Source organism: Strigops habroptila, chromosome 8 (assembly GCF_004027225.2).
Source record: "Strigops habroptila isolate Jane chromosome 8, bStrHab1.2.pri, whole genome shotgun sequence".
Classification (NCBI taxonomy): domain Eukaryota; kingdom Metazoa; phylum Chordata; class Aves; order Psittaciformes; family Psittacidae; genus Strigops; species Strigops habroptila.
In genome coordinates, this window is record NC_044284.2 from 20,144,004 (window position 1) to 20,165,064 (window position 21,061).

At 45.2% G+C, this 21,061-nt stretch overlaps 1 protein-coding gene across 1 annotated transcript in view; it reads right to left on the reverse strand.

The window, feature by feature from the left end:
- PID1 (phosphotyrosine interaction domain containing 1) overlaps positions 1-17,121 on the reverse strand; it is an 89,048-nt gene extending 71,927 nt beyond the window's left edge. Inside the window, exon 1 of the mRNA XM_030495771.1 lies at positions 16,767-17,121. Coding sequence (XP_030351631.1) covers positions 16,767-16,796 — 30 coding nt within the window. The 5' untranslated portion in view covers positions 16,797-17,121. The remainder of the gene's footprint in view (positions 1-16,766) is intronic.
- Positions 17,122-21,061: the final 3,940 nt, after the last annotated feature.

Consider the following 21,061-nt stretch of genomic DNA (forward strand, 5'->3'; position numbering starts at 1 on the left):
TTTTACAACAATTACACTACAGCATTTATTAGGGGCATGCCCCCTTCTTTTTATTATTTCCATTGGTATGGCTTTTCCATTTCCAGCTTGCTTTATTTTCAGTTTGTGATAATTTCACTGCAGTGCCCCCACATGTCAATATATACAGCATGAATAACTCGCAGTCTTTAGGTGTAACCCACTGAGAGATGTTCTGCAACTCAGGAGAGCAAGTTTACAGGATCTATTTACGGGTCTCACTCTATACCCAGCCTTCAAAAACATTTCAAACCTATTTTTGCCAAAGAACACAGTTACTAAAGAACCACCAGGGTTGTCTAGCCTGGCTTGTGGTACCACGGAGGCTGCCAGCCCTAACAGTTCTTCCTTTTACCCCGATGAACCAAAGTAGTAACATATCTGTTAGTACAGAAACTGTCACAGCTGAAAGAGTACAAGGGATGAATAAGTTTAGGAATAATCTCATTTGCCAACAGGTTTTCTGAGCATCTCAGAATCACAGTTTTAGATGTTGTCTACAACACTAGCAGGTAAAAGCCAACTTAAAAAAAAAAAAAAAAAAGTGACAAGAATTTAAGTCAGAAAATCACAAGTGATCACACATCTGTAGAAAATGAGGCACTACAGAAATCCCAGACTATGAGAGTAAGGCTAAAGGGATACATGACTTGAAAGAAGGCAAACAGCTCTGCTGGGAATCAACAAAGAAATCAGACAAGCTAAGCAGTCATTTGCAGTATGATACAACATCAAAATGATACCGAAACCTTAGTGCCAGGGGACCCAAGAAAATGGCCATGCTGCAGAGCCACCCAGGAAGCACCCAGTTAGGAAATACACACCTCACAGCTTTGCTGAACAGTGGCCGGGAGAGGGCAGGAGTGAAAACAACTAAGTAATACTGGAAAACTCAAAGGGAAAAGGGCACTCACAATTTGGAATAATTTCATGCTCCTGAGTTACGGGTAGCTCAGGGGGCCTTGCAGAGCAGTTTTCTAAGAGGGAGTACTGCCAGCCAAATACTGCCTGGAAAGTGCCTAAAGCCCCTACACTGGCCCATGAAGAACTGCAACTGGCAAAGCCAGAAGACAACAGCAAAACCCCTGCACTAACGGGGAGGCTGATCAGAAGTCACACGTTTGTGACCTTTTCTTTCTCATTTTCTGGAAATACCTTTACTGCCAACCCCAACTTTCCTTTGCTGACTGGTAACAGCATAAAAAAAAACCCCATCTTCTAACCTCTGCAAACCAACAGCTGCATGTCACCTGGCACAGCAAACAGCTCTTCATTAACCTGGTTTAGAAGCAAGAATAAACACTACACTTCTGTTTCTAAAGCAAAAGCTGGTCATCAAAACCCATCTGTCACTGGTTGTGCTCCGAAACACATCTCATGGCAAAATCCAGCTTGTCCTTGCAAAAGCATGTGTGGTGCACATCTCATGCACAGTGCTCCAATAGGCACACTCACCTACACACCTATCTCCTTCAATACAATAATGCTGTATTTTGGCCACAGATCTCATTCTTAAAAAAATTTTAGAAAAATTAAAAAAACGAAAGGAGAAAACCCAAGGCACAACCCTCAGGCTCCTGATCCAGCAGCAAAGTTGTCAGTATTTTAACAGTGATTTCAAACAGGAGCAAAGCCAACCCTGAATCCTCAGATTATCCTTTGCAAAATCCCAGCATTGGTGTTAGCAAACGAAAAGATCAAAGCAGCTGGCTCAGACGGACTGTTATTTCTGTACCTATGTTTATTAACATGAGGTACATAAAACTGAGAAAAACTGAGGAAGCGCCACAAAAACACATAGTGATTTAGTTAACCACAATGGCAATCTGAAAGTATGTACTGATTCTTTCCTTTGGCCAGGAAATATTTTCAAGCTGTTTCTTTTACAGCTAGTCACTGGGTAGGAAATGCTTTTTAGACAGACAAATATTTTCTTTTCCAGAAGACTCCATAAAAACCATGCACAGAGCACAGTGTACATTTTGATGAGAATTAATTACATGTTTACTGTGGTAGTCCAATACATGGCTAATTCCCACATATTGTCTAAACAACTTATTTCCTCCGGTAAATGAAATATGGTCAACAGAAACAAAACAGTTTGGTTTTTTTTTAAAAAAAAAGAAGAGGCAGAGCACTGGCAACACATCTGCAGACAGTAAAAAGCTGAAAAGCAGCATCAGAGGATATAGGAGCATGTCCTTTGTACACCTTCCACTTTTTATTAGGTGAAGGTATTCCAGAATAAAACGTTACCAAATATAATGGAATTGAGACGTCCTAATATACAAAAATAATCTCCTAAGCCCAGAGCTATTAATTTTTAAGAGCTGTGGGCTGTAGTTTATTATTTTTTATCTAGAACTGAAGGATGCTTGTGTCGATTTTGTTTCTCCCCAGTGACCAAATCATGTACTCACTAAATAATTTATTAATGTCAAAGGGTGACATTTTTCAATTAAGATAATAAGATTCTGGAGGCTCTGGCCATCTGATCTCTGTGCATACTCTTGCCAATTACAAGAAGGAAAAAAAAGGGGAAGCAGACTGACAAACTGATTTTACTTAAACTGAGTACCAAGTACTAATAATTTAGCATTAATCTTACCACATATCTGTAGCTACATACCAAGAATACAACAATAAATATACTAGTACACACATAGTGTTAGGGATTAACACAGGGTTAACAAGACATTAATCCCACATCCACTGTTTAAAATAATTCTTTATATTGACCCACTGGCCTGGGGAAAAAGAAAGAAAAGAAAGAAAGAAACAAACACAAACCAAACACAAAGAACAACAACCATGCAGTGAAAGTTAAGATAAGCTACACAGGGTAAAACTTCAAAATCCCATGAAAGTTCAGTAAAATAAAGTCTGAGGAATAACCCTGCATTGGAGACGAGTTGGTTCAGACATTACTAAGCACTGGCCAGACTCCATATGCTTTCTCTTTGCTTTATTTTACTTACTATTAGTTTGCAAGAGATGATGATTAGCTAAAAAAACCACACATTCCCTTTTGACCTCCAGGTGTACGAAGCAGAACAGCATTAAATATTTCCTAGAGCAAAACTTGGGTCCGTACACAGGGTGCAGTAAGCCACCACATGGGATAACCAGCCCCAGCAGTGAATCACTGCACAGCATTTACTGCACAGTCCTTCACTATAAAGCCCATTAGCTCCTGGTCAGGTCTATCAAGGCAGGCAGGCAACTGAAGGCACTAGGTGACACAGCAGTCTCAGGCAGGCACCTGCCTCCAAACTCTTCCAAAGCTTGGTTCAAAGGCTGGACCCACACAAACCACCACGTACATGAGAATTTTACAGAGCACAAGATTACAGCCCAATTCTCTACAACAGTGTGTGCTGCCAGCCCAACTCCCTGCCCTGCTGGAGATCTGGACTTCAGCATCTCCGTACCCTGTCATCTCCATACCCTGTTCATGTCCATATACGCAGGAAGGATTAGAAGAGCTAAAGAATGTGACAACAATGCCAAGTATTGTGAATCACCCAGGCAAAGGAAGTGGTGTTATTCTGGTGCAGACAGCATCACATCCTCTGTTCACCAGGATAACGTCACTGCACAGCATAAAGGATCCAGTGCACGTCACCTTGGCATTGGTGGCACTGCAATCACCTCCTTTACAGTGGAAAAACTGATTATACTAAGGAGGTGATGATATGCTCCTAAGTCATTCCTCCACACCTCCAACAGATGGACAAGTTGTTCTGTGTCAGTTTGTTCCCATTGCAAAATTGTGGCCAAATCCCCTGGAACAGTCCCAACAGCCCTGCTCCCTCCCTGTCCAGCTGATCTCACTAGCACTGTGAAAGGAGCCTTTACCTGCTCCTTTAGCCAGAGAGTCCTAATAAAGGGGCTTTAACAAAACTCTGACTTAAATAAAACTGCACTACTGCCTGTTCACACCTACTAACTGGGATGCTACAAAGACTAATTTTTCTGGAAACTGTGTTACAGAGCAGAAACGCTCTGCACTGACAGCTCTGCAGCATAGTTGCAATGACTAACAGTGAATAACTTCATTATCTGACTCCTCAGACTCACATCATTTTACTATCAACATGGGAAGTCATGTATGGCACCAATGTGGCACCGTAAAGACTAGGTCATTTTAAAGCAAATGTTTCAGTCTGATTTTATGCAGGTTTATACCGAGTTTTAAAACTCAGTAAAGAGACCAGAAAGCTGTTTAAAAATTTTAAAATATATATATAAAAATAAAAAATACTAGATAGATTTTGGGGTAATAGGGAAGAATATGACTGCACTTTCGTGTTGTCCCATGTATGTATTTGAGACTAAGAAAACACTGGGAACAATGAGGTTTTTTTCTGAGGAAGAGGTAGGCTGCCCTCTAACTTCAGTAACAATGGCTTTTGGGTAGGAAACACTTTTCTGTTCCCCAGAAATGCTGAAAAACAATAAAAAGCAGAATGGGCATTTAAAATCCTTTACATAAAGTTTTCACAAGAAAATATGCAAATAAGAAAAGGCCTCAGAAACAGACTGAATTCAGAAATACGAAATATGGTTTTCAGCTGAAAACCAAACATATTCTGAAGCCGGGCGGCAGGCTGCACGCTGTGCCGGGAGGCGGCTGCGGGCACCATGGGGCACTGAGGCCAACAGCCAGTGATGCTCAGAGACTGCTGCCAGGGCAGCCAGCACTGCCATGCACTGACCCTCCTGCAAGGGACCCACACTCTCTTTCCCCTTGCAGAGGAGAGAAACCATGCCGCTGTAAGGCTTATTAACGCTTCCATAAGTATTTTGTAAAGCAGTTTCCCCCCTCCCCAAAGCAAGCAGACAGCAACCTCACAGTGCGTCACAGACGTTCCTCTGTCAGATACATAGCAGCCCCTTATCCAAACAGCATTAGGGCCCAGTTCAGAATAACTGGCTCTTTCAGACATGAAATCTTTTTGTATATAGCTACTCTTTAAAAAAAAAAAAAAAGAAAAAAAAAAGAAGAAAACAAATCAGATAAGATTTTACTCTTAAAAACATAGTAAGTTTCTTCTCAATCAGAGTTAAAGAAACACAGAGTAGCTCCACTGGCATTAGCAATGGCATTTAAATTCATACCAACATCCTCGAGAGCTAAATTTGGACCAAAAAACGGCCCACATATAGGCAGGGGCAAAGTTTATGCCCAAGTGAACAAAATGACATCTCTTTAGACGTTAATAGCTTCTGAAATTCTCTAGCTTGACACAACATTAGTGATTTAAATGCCAAACCACATTCACTTCGTTTATCTTGGAAAGCTCCACATCCATGTAAGAACACCCTCAGACCATAACAGAGGAATGAAAGGTCAGGCTGTTACTTCCACAACCAGGGCAGTAAACTTCAGAACAAACAAGGTACAGGCATTTCCCTGGCCAATGCTGCCCACTGCATGTGGTTATTTTTCTAGTATCATGCAAACAGCATGAACAACTTCTGATGTTGAGAAATAAAAATCATAACCTGGAAAAACAACATAAATTCCCTCTGAAAAATAATGTAAACCAACCGGAAGCGAGCTGTTTCAGTGCAAGGTTTCTAGAGAAATCCTGGACTGTGCCTGACCCCAGATCGCCCACAGCTTACCACTCTCTGGTCCCCAGCTGCTTCTCCTACTCCCAGAAGCTCTACATCTCTACAAAGCTTTTAACATTAGTCCAAAGCTTTCTTTGATTCTGCCTTTCTGACAAATGTCCCCAGATACCTTCACCTACACCAATCTCCGTGCCCCAGAGCACCCCTGCTCTGACCTGCTGCAGCCCAGTCCCAGGCTCAAAAAAAAAAAAACAGTGGGAGCTTGCCCAGTCACGGGAGGAAATCTCTAAGCTGCAACTCTGGGATGTCTCTTTCCAGCAAATCTTGCCATAATTCATTTCACCTAGCACTTGCAGCTCATGATCTCTTCAAATCAGACTCTTCTTAGAGGAGATGAACTCCATCATTTCTTCAGCCTGAAACTTGTGATCATTTTAAACATGAGAAGGATGTGGGAGAGTGGCTTCAGGAAAGGAACAATTAAGTAGTAACTAACCACAACTTCAGTGAACATTTTTCACTGTCCTGAAGTACCCAGTCTTTTCATCACCCTTGCTTATGAGAGGCAATCATCTTGTTCATTTAGAGGCTGGTCCCAGGCTTGCTGTGATGCCCAGAAAGGCTGTCCTTTGCCTCTGCAGACCCTGTAGCAAGACTGGTATTCTGAGGTGCTATTTCCTACACCAGGCAGCCCCAGTCTCCACTGGACACCCCCAAGGAAGCGATCTGAACTCCATCCATTATAGCTGTTGAGGAAAACAAAATCCCAAGTCTTTGCAGCAGGGTAACTCCTTGGAACCATGCATCCTCTTACCAAGCCAGGAGCTGCAGGATTGTGAAGGGGAAGCACAAGGAGTCACATGCAACCTCAAAGCTACAAGAAAGAGAAAGAAGTGAATATTGCAACACTGGCCTTGTGGGGAAAGGCAACGAGAGAACATACATGGGGTTCTGTAACCTTTTAAACTGTGCGACTCTTCCTTCTATGGCAACTCTGTAATTTAGAGGTACAAGATTAAAACGTTGTCCTTTGAAACTGTTACACGTCCTAGCACAGGCTTCAGGCTCTTTAACAAGAAAAAGAGCCTCTAAACACCAGATCAAAATCAAACAGTCACTCACAAATAAATGCTTCCTGACATTCCTTGTAAACCACTGAAAAGTTTCATTGCCATCTCAGATGGTAAGATGAAAGTTAATGGATTCAAAGGCATATCCCTCTCTGCAGAGATAAGGCTACATTCCTAAATCTGAGTGATTTAACACACATTTATCAAAGTGAACTGTTAATCTCTTAGAAAGCAGCTTTCCTTCTGCAGACCTCAGCACTGATGCTCTATCAAGAATGTGACAGAGAGGGCTCTCTGCTTCTCCCATCATCCCAACTGCGTATGCCAACAGGCAGCTTTCTCAGTGGCAGTGCTGCAGAGCCTGGGGGAGCCAGGGTCACAAATCCACAGTTCCCAGGGGCAGCGCAGCTTCCAAAGGGGTCAAGCTCAAAGCCTGGGTTGACCCCTGTGCCTTGTCCTCAGCTGGAGGATCACCAGGCTTCGGGTATCTGAGGAATCACTGCTGAGTTGACTCTTCACTGCCTACCAGAAAACTTTAACACCCAGCACTTTTTAACAGCACTGCACATCCCTCCAGCAGTTCATTTTAGCAGGAGGCACCAAAGCTGTCTTTACTATCAGAATTTTCTCAAACATGTGGTTCCACACTCAATAGGCCCTTTCAACCAAACTATCAAGAGGACCGACATAAAATTTTCAAAATATCCTTCCTTCTGATTCTAATCCAAACAACAGAGCACAGCTGTGAAAACTGAAGCTTGTGCAGATCCATGCTGTACAGGCTCCTTCTTAAAAGCACTGGGACAAGATTCAAGCTTCTATATTTTCTGATTCAAATTTATAGTTGGGCACAGAAAATTCCCATGGACTAGGGAAAAAAGAAAGATGCTTAAAATGACATTTTTCTGAAAGATGAAAGAAATTCACCGCGATCTTCTGCTGATGCACCGTGCAGTGAGCCACAGCAGAGGTACCTGCCATGCCCCAACACCCAGGCAGCTCGGAGAGCTGTGGCTTGGTGTTTGCCTAAGTTCCAAAAAGTACTTTTCTGGTTAAAAAAAAAATACCAAAAAAAAAAAAAAAAAAAAAAAATCCAGATGGAAAAGCTAAAAATGGGCAAAAGGTTCTGTTTAGTAAATAGTCTCAAATGAGGGGAAAAAAGATTAAAACCCCTGGTTTTGTAATCTGACATATCTTTTTCTAACAATTCTGCTGTTTGCTTTTACACTCTCCAGCTCCAAGCTCGAACCAGAAGAACCGGTACATCATAACACAACTCTTCTCATGGTGTTCTCCCCAACAGAAGAAAATCCTAGAAAACTGAGGACAAAATTCTTAACAAAACACTAGAAAACAAGTTCAGCACATTAATTTGGACTGGACAGTTTTCATGAATAATAACAGAAATTTTGTTTGCCTGTTTTTTTAACCAGAATGACTGGAAGGAAGGGTACTTTCCCTCCCCAAGAAATTAAACCATTTTCAGGTCAATATCATCGTCATCATCTCAGAAAGCACAGATTAATCCTGACAGCGGAAAAGCTGGTCTGCAGCTACAAGAAAGCCACAGAGCAGCTGAGATTTGATCAGAGAGGAAATGCTGTGTCCAACCACCCTTTCTGTTTCTCAACACCCAGGCTCAGGGCAGGGGTGAGAGCTAGAAACTTGCAGGCTCAGATGATGTATTTGATGTTGCCACCATCACCATGGGGGTCCCATGCAGACCCCAAACTCCTCTTGTCTAGCTTCTGGACATTCTCAAGAAGAAGTTCCATAGCATGGAGAGATGTTTGTTTTAAATGAGACTATACAAACTTTCTGGATCTCCTGTAACAGCCCAATGGGTGGGATTGATGCCCTGCTCTATAGTCCAGTCAGGCTCAAGGTTGGTACTGACCCCAGAGGAGCTTAGACCAGATCCCACTGCAAGATCTTCACGGCAGCTATTCTACTGGTGGGACCAGACTCTGAACATCCCTTCCCCTCACCAGGCACTGAACGATTGGGCAAGTTTTCAGAAGAGCTCATTCCACCAGGTAAAACGCTCTCTGGAAAAGCCTGGCCCTAAATGGAGGCTCTGAATTCTTGGAAACTAACTCCAGGGTAATTCTGAGAGCTTTGTACAAAAAGTATGGAATAACCATCTCCCAAACGCAGAGGGATCCTGGCGTGGGAAGAAAGGAGGTGGCCACAAATCTGAGCTTCAGGACACTTAATTAACTTTCTAACTGCTCTCAGTGTTCTTGGCAGTTCCCATCAAATACCTCTGGAGAAAATGTTTTCACATGAGGAGACATTTGAAAATTGTCTGGCATGAGAGAGACCCAACACCATGAAGGGGCATGTTGCGAGAGTGCTGGCTGTGCCAGTGCTATGGTATGGAGATCCCAAACTGAACAGCACTGCACTTGCAGCACAGCTCACTCATTAAAACTCAGTAACTCAGGTCAGAAATGTAGCTGTTAACATTGCCTGGAAGGACAACCAGACAGTAAGCTGTAAGAGGGGAGGGAAACTGCCAAAAAAAGGCCCTCAACAGGCTCCAGACCTTCCACTCCCTCCACTGAAGCACAGGGGAGCAGGGGAAGCCTGTGGGGGAACAGAGGCAAACAGCTGGAAAGGCAAAATTTTTATGTTTCCAAATCAACATTGGAATTACTACCACCAATAATAATCTTGTCAGAAAAGCAGTTACTGTTTAAATCGTCCTGATGAAAACATGTATGGAGGTTTTCAGAAAGACCAACACTTCAGAAACCATCACTGAACTGCTAAGGTAAGAATTAGAGCAATGAGATCAACTTAACCATTCCAAGGATGTGTATAATTTTGTTGAAAAGTCATCAGTAAAGGAATATCAAATACTAACACTACACAACTTTTTTTTTTCCTTCTTCTTAAGATTCTACGCGTCAAAGATCTGTGTTTGCCACTCCACATTTTCAGTGTTTCAGCAGGAAACATGAACCATAAAAAGCCGTGTTAGATCTTCTCAGGACACATTTACAATCACCCGCATTTAAAATCTTTGGTCAAAGAGTTCTGATGCACTTATTCAGAAACAGCCCAGAAGACTAACACTTCTATCACCTGTAACTTTTCCAGCTATTATCTAAAGTGCAAATAAGTTCCATTATTATAGATGAAAGGGAAGGGAAAAAAAAAAAAAAAAGGCAAGTACTAAATATTGCTTAAAGAGACTTTTCAGCTACACATTTACATGTCTCCAGGCCAGACTCTCATCTTGCTTATGCAGAGAGCCAAATCACAAATGAAGCCACCAGCACACTGCTCTATGTGCAGGGATGCTAGCACAAAGACTCAGCAGCATAGCACACCTCCTATCACCTGGCCAAAGGTCTGTCTGCTGCAAACACAGTCATGCTTGGAAGGAAATTGTGACGCTCTGGATACACCACTGCTGACTGTCCTGCCGGCTGCCACCAGGGGCAAAGAGAAAATAAGAAATAGGCTGTTAAAATTCTGAATTACTTAGATTGAATGCTTTGGTCTGTCTTCCTTCAAGGAAATCACTGCTTTTTTTTTTTTTTTATTTTTTTTATTTTTCGTGGTCATCAAACAGTCTGTCAGTTTCATAAACAGAAACTACTAGTACACTACAAACCAACCCTTGAGATCATTTTCTAGGGGGCTTTCCACAAGACAGTCACTGATTTTGATTTTCTTTTGGTCATAGAATGCTTCCCAATATTAGCATTTTTCCAGAGCCATTAATTTTCTACGAAGAATAAATAATGTAGAAAAAAGGAACTGCCCAAGCTAAGTGGTGCCAGATGAGCTTTCTGGAATCACAGAGCTTTGTTTTAAAGATCCCCAACTGCTGTAAAGTCATAGCAGCAAACTAATGCAAAAAATCCCATGCCTTGAAAGATATCCTGAAGCTATACAGTGCCAAAATATTGGGCTGTAAGACTTCCTGGACATTTGCATCCACAGGACTCAAGCTTAAATTTCAAATACTTTTCACTTTTTCCTTCTGACATAATACTTAATGAAACCAGAGTTCAGTAGTAGTATCAGTCCTGCTATACATGTCTCATAGCGGTTTCTGCCTAGACAGCTGTTTGTGTGCTTTACACTTACAACCTGTTTGTGTTTGGTTTAAAAAGGAGGTTTTCCATATGCTTTTAAAAAATGGAAAACTATTATTTCTACTGATTGTACACTGCATTTTTTAACATACATATGCATCCAAACACTGGACATAAAATTGACAAGAAACAGATTTTGAAAGCACCAATAGCACCTAAAGCCATATTATGTCTGAATACACGAAAATATTTGTCATAAAACCATTGCACCTGTGATTACATCAAAGCTGTCACACATGTGTGAGTCTGCCCAGAGCTGACTTTTCTTTAGTGAAGAGTTTCAATGTTCCTGACGTGGGAAAGACATTTGATGTGTATACATGGTAGTTAATGCATGTAATGTGTGTGTATTTAGCAACAGAGTCTATAATCCCAAAATCTAAAAGTATCAGTAGATTCGAGATGCAGTTACAGAGTACCGTAACAAATCCCAACAAAACTAGCAATGTGTTTGTGAAGCCTCAGAGAGCAGCACTCACAGGCAGGCCAGAAGGTGAGCAGCAACACCCCTAACACCGCTGCTTTCATTTCTTTCTCTTCCATTAATAGTTACACTGTGTTTGTACTGCTGTATTTTAACAATGTGGAGGTAAATTACACCAACAAATCAAAGACTATGGTAAAGCAACCTTACACAAACTTATTTCCCATGGTCTTAGAGAGGCTGCACAAGTTAGAGGATGGCAAAATTAAACCTGCCCCAGTAAAGAAGGACCTGAAGCTTCCTAGCCTCCATCACCCACTTTGCCTCCTCTCATCTTGCCCAACCACAGCTCTCCCCCACAGTATTGTACAGCACACTAGAAGAGATGCAGAACTCTATTTTATGAAAGAATTAAATTCCAGCAATATGAGAATACACTGCAGCCATCTGCTATTAAATACTTGCCCAGAAATGGCCCCAAACCATGGGTTTTGGTAAGAATATTGAATTTCTAGGTGAGCAGACAGAGAATCACTGATGCCCTACCGTGAACACTTGGCCATTTGCACATCTTTATGAAGCCGCTTCATCAAATGATGTCCAACCCTGAAGCAGAGTGGCAGCAGGCAGCAAGGGGTCCAGATGATGGTAGAAACCAAGTGATGGCTTGGCCAGAGGCAACTGTCTGCCCAAGAAAAGCATCTGAAACAGCAGCCGTTTTCCCACCTAGACCCACAGGCAAGGGCAGGATGCGGTTACGGGAGCCAGCTCCGCAGCACGGCACCCCTGTCTGCTCCCTGCTACCTGACCCCCCACTTGTGTGAGCCCACCAACTGTATCACCTGCAGAAGAAAAGCGAGACCGTCTCCAAGAGGAGGGCTGGTGGGCACAGCTCAGCTCAGGGATGCCCGGCATTACAACATGAGGCCGTGTCTCCCGCTCCAGGGTAAAATGTATTTGAATGCAGCGATCCCTATTACCCACACGTGTTAAGAGAAGCAGGAAAACTTATAAACAGGCTTATAAGCAGCATGAACTCGGAAACTATGCACCCACTGGGATTTATTATCTAGAAACAATGTCTGGCATCAAGCTTCCAGGAAAATTTAGGTTTCAAAGCAAATAGCAGCCATCTCTCAGACAGGCACACAAAATCGCACGAAGATCTTGCTTGTTTTCAAAACCCACTTCAGAGTCCTCACGGGAGCATTGCTGAGGCCAGCGGCTCCAAAATCCCAGCTGTGCTGCTGAGAGCTCCTGAGCCTCAAGTCCCGAACCCGGCACAGAGGGTACATTTGGAAATAATTTTAAAGACAGATTTCAGAAGATTTCTGGCATTGTTTCAACCAGTGCCGCTGCCACAGACTTCAAGCCAAAATCAGAGCGTACTGCTTAGAACCATCGATAAGGTCTACTGCAAACACGGCAATGAAAACCATACCCAGAAAGTATAGCGATCCCTGGACAGGAGCCCCCCCGTTCCAAGCTGGGAGAACAATTCTTAAAAACCTGAAGCACCCCCCCGGTCGCTGCTCCAGCAAGGAGATGGGGAGGCACATGCGTGTTCAGTACATTCACCCACATTTTACTCAACACAAACCAGGAATGCTGCCACAGAAATTATAGGGGGAAAAGTCCTCAGAAAAGACAAAATCCCAGATCATCTCTTTTACATTAAGCATGAATAGTGCTAATGCCTGTATTACCTGCAAAATCACAATCTTCTCAAGTACCACACCAGAGACTCACTGATCTCTATGGCATATTCCTGCAACATCCCAGCTGTGCAGTTTCCCATATAACTGGCTGTCCCACTAACTCTGGAGAAAATACACATAACTGCAACGTTGCTATAGGTGAAAGAATCACAGAAGAGGAAAGAAAAGCAACAGCAGAAGAAAAAGCAGGCTTCACAGTATTACATTTTCAAGGAAATCCCAGAAAACTGAATATTTACATTTTTCTAGCTTATTCTTCTAACCCATTCAATTCAACGTATACTCCAGAAACAGTGAGGCTTCTTCATTAGCAGCAGGATAACAGGAAAAGCTTCCATCAGAGCGAAGTGGAATGGAGAACAAAGTGACCAAAAAAAATAAAAGTGATGACTGCTTATTCCAGCAAAACCAGAAACCAAAGCCGCAGGAAGGGGGCCACATTTCAGTAGCAGATGAAGCTTTCAGCAGCAAGTGGCCATGACAGCAGTGGGGACAAGTCCAGTTCATGCCGCAGCTCACTGCATTTTCGTAACAGAGCTGCTGATGACACTTCATTCCTATTGCGTATGTGTGAGCTCTGCTGCTGACCTCACTACTGGAATTGTACCCGTCTAGTCAACGCCAAAAATTTCAGCACAAACTGTGAAACTTCACAGGACTGAGCAGATTTGGAACAAAAGTAGATTTTACACAAACAGCCACAGACCAGGAACGTGCAGCCTTACCATACACTGCATGGCACTGGAAAAGCAGACCTGCAAGCAGTAGATGACCACTGCACACTTTGTCAGAACATGATAGGAGCCTTCACACCGTGATGCTCGCTGCTATTTAAGTTAAAACACATGCAGCTTGCTTTAGCAATGAGGGCAGGACTGACCCATACCAACAGGCATCCACTTCCAAAGTTGGTTCATACTTTCCCTTACTGAACCAGGCCAAAAGAAATATTCCGAAAGATGAAAATATTTTCTCTACCATTTTACTGATTACAGAGCTACAGCATGGACTAACAGCAGACCTGCACTTCGCCACAGCTGCCTATGAACACAAGACACATATGGATCAAAATTATGCCACATACACATTAAAACATCAAGAAAACCATGCCAGCTCCACACTTTTTGCACCCATACATCAGTTCAAAGGAAACCCTATAGAAGATGGGGCTGAACCTGTCATCATCAATTCCCCAAATATCCTATAGTAGCGACCCGGCATAACCTATATTGACAGAATACATGAATAGAGACCATAAGACACCATCTACTCTACTCAGTGATCAAATACCCCACACCACTACAACCAAAATCCCATGACCAACCCAACACACACTTGCCAGCCAGGATGAGCACTTGTGATGCCAGGAACAAGCAGAGGGGCCCCCTTCAACACTCTAGTGGCACCAAGATTTGTTTTACAGCAGCTGGGTGCCAAGAGAGAGGGATCCTAGGACAAAGAAAGCAACATGGGACACCTTGAACTGAATTAAGATGTTGCAGGGGAGAAAGAAGGGGAAAAAACATGTATTTATTGCCTTGCACAAGCTCTCCTCTGGGGGCCAGTCAGTGCTGCCAGCAGTTCCGGCCTTGCTGGTGGTGCACAACATGATTCTCGGGGAGACAGAGGGGGAGACCTGGCTACTTGAAATGACCAGGTTTTAAAGGTGTTTTTGGAGCGGAAAAAAAAATAAATCAAAGGTGTTGGGGATATTAGATAGTCTATTACCCATGGAACTCTGGCTAATGTTTATATGGATTAGGATTCAGCTTTCAATTACAGGATCACATCCTAGTTACTCCCAGCATCCTTCTGCTCACTGCATTCATTTTGCCCACCATTCACTATGTTGTTATTTAACCTCCTGTGTGAACACAGAATTATTATGGGCTGTTCCAAGGCTGCTTTCTTCTCCATATTTTAGGACAAGTCCAAAGCATCATTAAATTCAGCAATTTTGGATCCCTCTGGCTTGTTTTATTAGAGCATTTACAGCTCTTCATGTACTTCTCCAGCAACTCCTGTCAGTAAGAACTGCATTTACAGGCACTCGCTATTTTAGGAGGCTCAGGATGCCTGGAGCTTCCAGCCAGAGGCAATCAACAGTAGGTTGTGCAAAGTCAGTGGCCACTGCTATGAACTTTGGTGCTCACGGCTCCCCTTCAGCAACACAGAGGAGCATGGGCTCCCCTCACTACAGGCCTGCATTGTGCTGCAACAGGTAAGCAGGAAGCCCAGCAAGCATCCCCCCTGCCCTGATGCAGCCCGCGTTCCCACAGCACATGGCCTTTCCCACCCACTCCCTAAGGCAAGACCCCTTAGCTGTGCGCAGGACATACAAGGCAGCTAAATAAGGTTATACTCACAACCTTATTCTGCAAAACATAAGCACTTGGTTCTCTTTAGCCTTTCATGCTCTTGAAGGCAGCACCAGATGCTTAGGATATTAGTATCTTGTTATTATAACACCTCCTAATTCCAAAAAGGGGGCAGGTAGCTGGTTCATATGATCCAGTCCAGCACAACACTGCTGAACTCAGTTTTCCCCTTCTCTTTCCCTTCCCTCACCTCCCCTTTGTCCCCAGCTGTTGGGTGCAGCCTCACCTCAGGTCCTTGCTCTGCAGCAGCAGCCCCCCAGGAACACTCCCACCTCTACAACCAGCCGAAGATCATTAACTCCTTAACACAGGTGATCTTTGCTGCTTGTGTTTAGTGCAGAGAGGTTTCTGGCTACCACGGGGAAACAAATAAATAACAATGCGCTCACATAGTCTTTACCCTGGAATCCATCAACTATGAATATGGCACATCATTCCTATCCAGTAATAATCAAGTTTCTCATTGTAGAGAAAAGTATGTCTTTTTAGGAACTGGAATTACTCTCATTACTGGCTCATGCAGATTAAAGCTCACAGATCTGTTCAGCTTGGCTTTACTATCAACTCAAAGCAAACCGCTGAATTTTCTGCTTGATGATATCAAACTACATTCGCAATTTGAATTGCAAAGGCAATAATAACCTTTTCTTGTCATTTGCTAAGACCGTTGATTCTTATTTAAAATCGCCGGTTCTCCCTCACTAGATACTTGCTCTGGAAAACTATATGAACTCTACACAGAGGAACTACAAAGTGAGTTTTACTTCATCTTACTCTCTGCCTGTCTCAGATTTCACCCGGAATATGAAATATGCATAAAAGTATACATTAACAAAAGACAGAGCCAGGGCCAGCAGAGCCCGACCCGCTGCAAGAGGGTGCGGGCCGCCCGGCGGGGCACGGACAAGCGGCAGAGGGGACCCAAGTTCCCACGAGCCATCCGGACCTGTAGATGTGGGGGCAGCAAACGGCTCCTGCGGGATTTTGTGTGTCCCTCACAGCGCTTTTGCGGGTCCTGCGCGACCGCGGTGGGGGACCATCCCAATCTCTCCTCTCCGCACCGCGGATTCAGGCGGCGGCCGGGCCGGCGGGGCTCCCCCTCACCTGAGAAGTGCGCGGGGAGAACCCCCTAAACGGCGCTTCCCCCAGCGGAACGCACCGAGCCGCGCCGCCTCCCGGGACCGGGGTGGCCTCAGCCGCCGCCGCCGGGAGCGCCGGAGCCGCCGGGCAGCGGCAGCCGGGACGCCGCCGAGGCAGCGCCTCCCGCACAATGTGTGCGTGCGTGTCTGTGTGCGTGTGTCCCGTCCCTGATTCCCCCCTCCGCCCGCCGCACACCCACCCTCCGCGGAGGCGGGGGAAGAAGTTGCAACAAACTCCGGGTACCGGGGGGTGATGCTCCGCCGGCCCCGCTCCCGCCGCCCTCCCCGAGCAGGCCCGCGGGCTCGGCCCCCCCCGCCCGTACCTACCTGCAGCCGCTCCGTGGCCGGCTGCCACATGGTGCCGCGGCGGCGGGAGGCGCTGCCGGGCGGGCGCCGAGCGCGGCTCTCTGCGGGCGCGCTTCCCCCCGCGCCGCTCCCCGCCCCGCCTGCCGCTCCGCCCACGCGTGTCGGGCGCGGGGCGGCGGGGGCCACGCGCGGAGCCGCTCGGCAGCGCCCGTGGCGCTGCAGGCCCCCGCGGGGAGGGGCGGGGGAGCACCTGCGGGATGCCCCCGGGGGTCTCGCAGGGCCCCCAGCGGGCCCCGTCCTACCCGCGGGCTGAGGTGACACCTCCCCGGTGGCGCTCACTGTGCGCTGCCCGGGAGGGTGGAGAGGGCCCTCGGGGGAGCCCGCCCCGTGGCCGCCTGCTCACGGCAGCTGAAACTTTTTCCTCCTGTTCTGCAAGAGGTTTGAGCCTCCTTCAGCTGCCCTGCCCGTGCCCAGGCTGCTGCTGGCACTGAAGGGGCATGGAGGGCACTAAAGGGCCAAGATTACTTCTGCCCTGTCAGCCCCGGCGTGGCTGTGGGGCCTGCACTACGCTGGCGTCAAGGCCACGCTCAACTGTTTCACAGTGCCCACCAGGACAAGGACAGGCTTTGGGATCCACCTCGTCCTGTTACAGGACAGTAAAGCTACAGATGCACCCACCCCGTGGAGCACCTCAACCACCTTTCCCTACAAGCAGCCTGAACCTCTAGTGCTACATTTGGGGGTGCAGATGGAGCAGTGGGGTCACAGCACCATGGGGAGCTAGCCCAGCCCTGCTGAACCTACACCAAGCAGCATACCACTTGCCCTCGCGCCAGTGCGCAGCCCAGCCCAGGCCCCAGCTGTGCTTTGGGTTCCTCATGCCCGCTGCCCTGTGCAAGGCCTGACCCACGAAGTGGCAGAAATATGGCCATGTCCACTACCTAAATCTGGCAGAGTGGGGATCAGCAGATCAAGGCATAGCAATTGCAGTTGATGCTGTTTCAAAACACTGAGGTGCAAAAGCTCATTTCCTCCTACCCCACAGCATGTTCCACAGCACGCACCCACCCGCACCCCTGCCAAACCTGCCGAGATACACCTGCACTACAGCTTACCTGAGCCACACCATGGTGGTGCTGGCCTCAGGTCCAGCCTCCACACAGATGTATAAGGAAAATTGTTGTCAGTGTTATTAAAATATTGTATGAATCTCAGCGTTCACATCACCCTCACAATTATCTTACCTTATGTTTCCATCTATTTAGATGGATCCACTCTGCAACACCTGCCAGGCAGGAGAGGGTAATGCTGTTGTTGGCCCCAAACAAGCTATCTGCTAACAGCATCCTACACCAGCATGGGACATCCCTTTCAGCAGTAAAAGACAAAAAACCAGACCTGAGCCCTCTTTTATTATCCAAGAGGTTAAAGGCAAAACCTCCAGAAGTATCTAAATTACTTCGCTGCTTGGGCCACATTATAAGATATTGCAGAGCTGCATCCCGGCTGCCACACACAGTGGTGGGCGCAGTGCCGGGAGCACAGTGCAGCCACTGACCCTGGGTTAAGCCGTGGGGTGAGGGCTCCCCGTGGGTCTGCCCCAGCGCTCACTAGGACCCACACATGCTCTGCCCCCAGCTTATGCAGGGACATGTAGGCATTTCTCTCCCCTGTGGAGACCAAAAATGTCACAGAAAAGGGAAAGTCTCTGCAGGCTCCTGAACTGCACCAAAGAACATTTTTCCAGGCACAAAAGCCACCCCAGCCCTCCCTGCTGACCTGGGGCCGCCTGAGCCAAGCCTCACGCCCGGGTGCCAGGAATATTTGTTAAAAAAAACCAGAGGAGCATGTGTCATGCTTGTCCTGAGCATTAACCACCACACCCCGCAGCCTGCAAGCCAGGCTCCCAAACCCGCTGTGGGTGCATAAGGGCAAGTGTGATACCATTTCGATGTTTCAAATTGCAAAGCAAAGCAATATTTAAGGACATCTCAAAAAGCCAGACATCAACTGCAAAGAAGCCAGGACCATTGCAGGGCAGCTCTGTCACGTGGCCAGTATCGAGGACCAACACCCTGAGAGGCGTTGCAGGATCTGTGCAAAGCTGCATCTGGTCAGCGAACATCAACTTTTAAATTGTTTTGAAAGAAATTCACCTATACATCCCTTAACCGTGATGGCCTAATTAGTGTGATTCAAGTCTTGCAGCTTCATTTACTGATGCATCACCCTCCTCTCTCCAGGAGGGGAAGCACTAACCCTGCACCAGTTCCTGACCAAGGCACCCATCAGAGTTTTCCCCTTCCCATTCAGTGAGCAAACACCATGTCCTTGTCACCCTCTTGGTTTCTTTCACTGATGCTTATACTCCTGCACAAGGGCATTTTCTAAAACCCTTGCCCTTCCTCAAGTGAACTCAGAGTATTGATCTTTCCTGTATGGATAAATCCAGCCACCATCACTGCTTGAACCAGCTAGAAACAGGCACAACCTGGGCTGTCATCTGCAGATGCACACAAAGGAAGTTCAGGATCTGCAAGAAGCAAAAGGAGACCAACCCTATGGCTGGAGGCTGCTTTTCTCTTAGTTTACATGACTTTTACACAAACTAAAACAATTGGTGGGGAAATCTGCATTTACAGCAAAATGGGTGGTATGCTGTTAGAGCAAACAAGCAGAAACAGTCACTTAGTCAATTTCCAAAGGATATGAAAACAGAAAAGGAATGTTGTAAGACCTGAGGCTGAGGCTATATGAGAAGAAGGTAGGAATATGGTTATAGGTGGAGAGGAGCAGCTTGATTGCAAATTTCTGAAATCAAACTGGTTGATTTAAAAACTATATGAGCCCTCCAGTAAGACAAAGCATCTTTCCCAAGCCTTACCCCTTCCCAAGACAGCAAGCAGCGCTGTAGGGACAAGATAGCTACAGAGCCACTCTGCTCGGGTTTATTTAGTTTCCAGGAATACTCGAACATCACAGGGGTTATGCCCATGTCAGGAAATTCAGCCCTGCTTTTGCTCTTTTGAACATGCCCCACAACACCTCTGAGGGAAATTCATTTTTCAGCTGGACCAGGCACTGCTGGGGTGGCCAGGGCACCAGCCAGAGCCCAGATCAGGAAATGATCACTTAAACTCAGGTGACTTCATGTCACAATCTCACTAAATGAGGTCATTTTTACCTAGACTTACTAATGTTTTAATCCAAGCATAATTTTTTATTTGGTATCTAAGCTGTTCTGCATTAGGTAAATCCTGCTCCCAGCCAGTCAGAGATCTTTCGCTTTTGCTTAAATAAATAGTGCGAACTTCTATTTCCAGGATGTACTGTGTTCCAGAATGTGCCTGTAAGAAGATATTGATATTTTTTTTCTATTAATTTTCCTTTTACTGTGCCAAATTGTGGAGTTTCTCTTCTTGTAATGAGTTCCTATTAAGACAATTCTTTCCGAAGACTGCAATACATTATGCAGGTTGGTCCCACTTCTCTCAGTCTCCTTCATTTTTGTGCTCACAGCACAGAAATACTGGAGCCAAGGGAGTTCTTGCATTTCAAAAGGGAGTATTTGATACAATAGCACCAATTTCACTTTTATTCACATAGTAAATTTGAAGTGTTTCCAGTGACTTCAGGATATTTTCTCTCTTTAATGACTCCTAGTTATTGAGTTCGTCTTCCTTTTGCACTATCTCATACCCTAATGTAAGGTGTTTAGAGCAACATGGCTCCTCTGCATTTGAAAACTAAATTACTTTTTTAAACTGTAGACATTGCCTTTTTAATTAACCAAAATCGTCTAATTGCTGGTTCCAATGAATTATTTGGCTGCAGAAGCTCCATTTAGCTGTAGGAGCACTGTAACTTTTCACTGAAACATGACTAAAAGAGTCATTCAGTTATTTAAGGGCTGCTTCCTCAAATATTGTGCAGACTTTGCAAGTCCTGGTTCCAAGATCCTCTTTTTGATTACGCAAGTTTACAAAGCGTACACAAGTCATTAAACGCATCTTTTTTATTCTGTAAGAATTCAGGTTACCTTGGATTTGCTTTTGCAGAGCAAGTTTGCCTAATTAGGAAATTAAATGCTCTGTAAAGTGCTGTAATTAATAACATAATTTCAAAATCTAAATGTTTGTTACTCTTAAACATGTGTCAACTCACTCCAAACAAATGCGGCATCCTTGTGCAGGTGAAGGACACCAGGTACTCTGTGTGAGTTTTCTGATATCTTTCTGAAAAAATGTTTTGTGCCTAAGCGACACAAAATACACTATCCAAGTAATTCAAACTGTTTTATTTGACAACTATAGTTA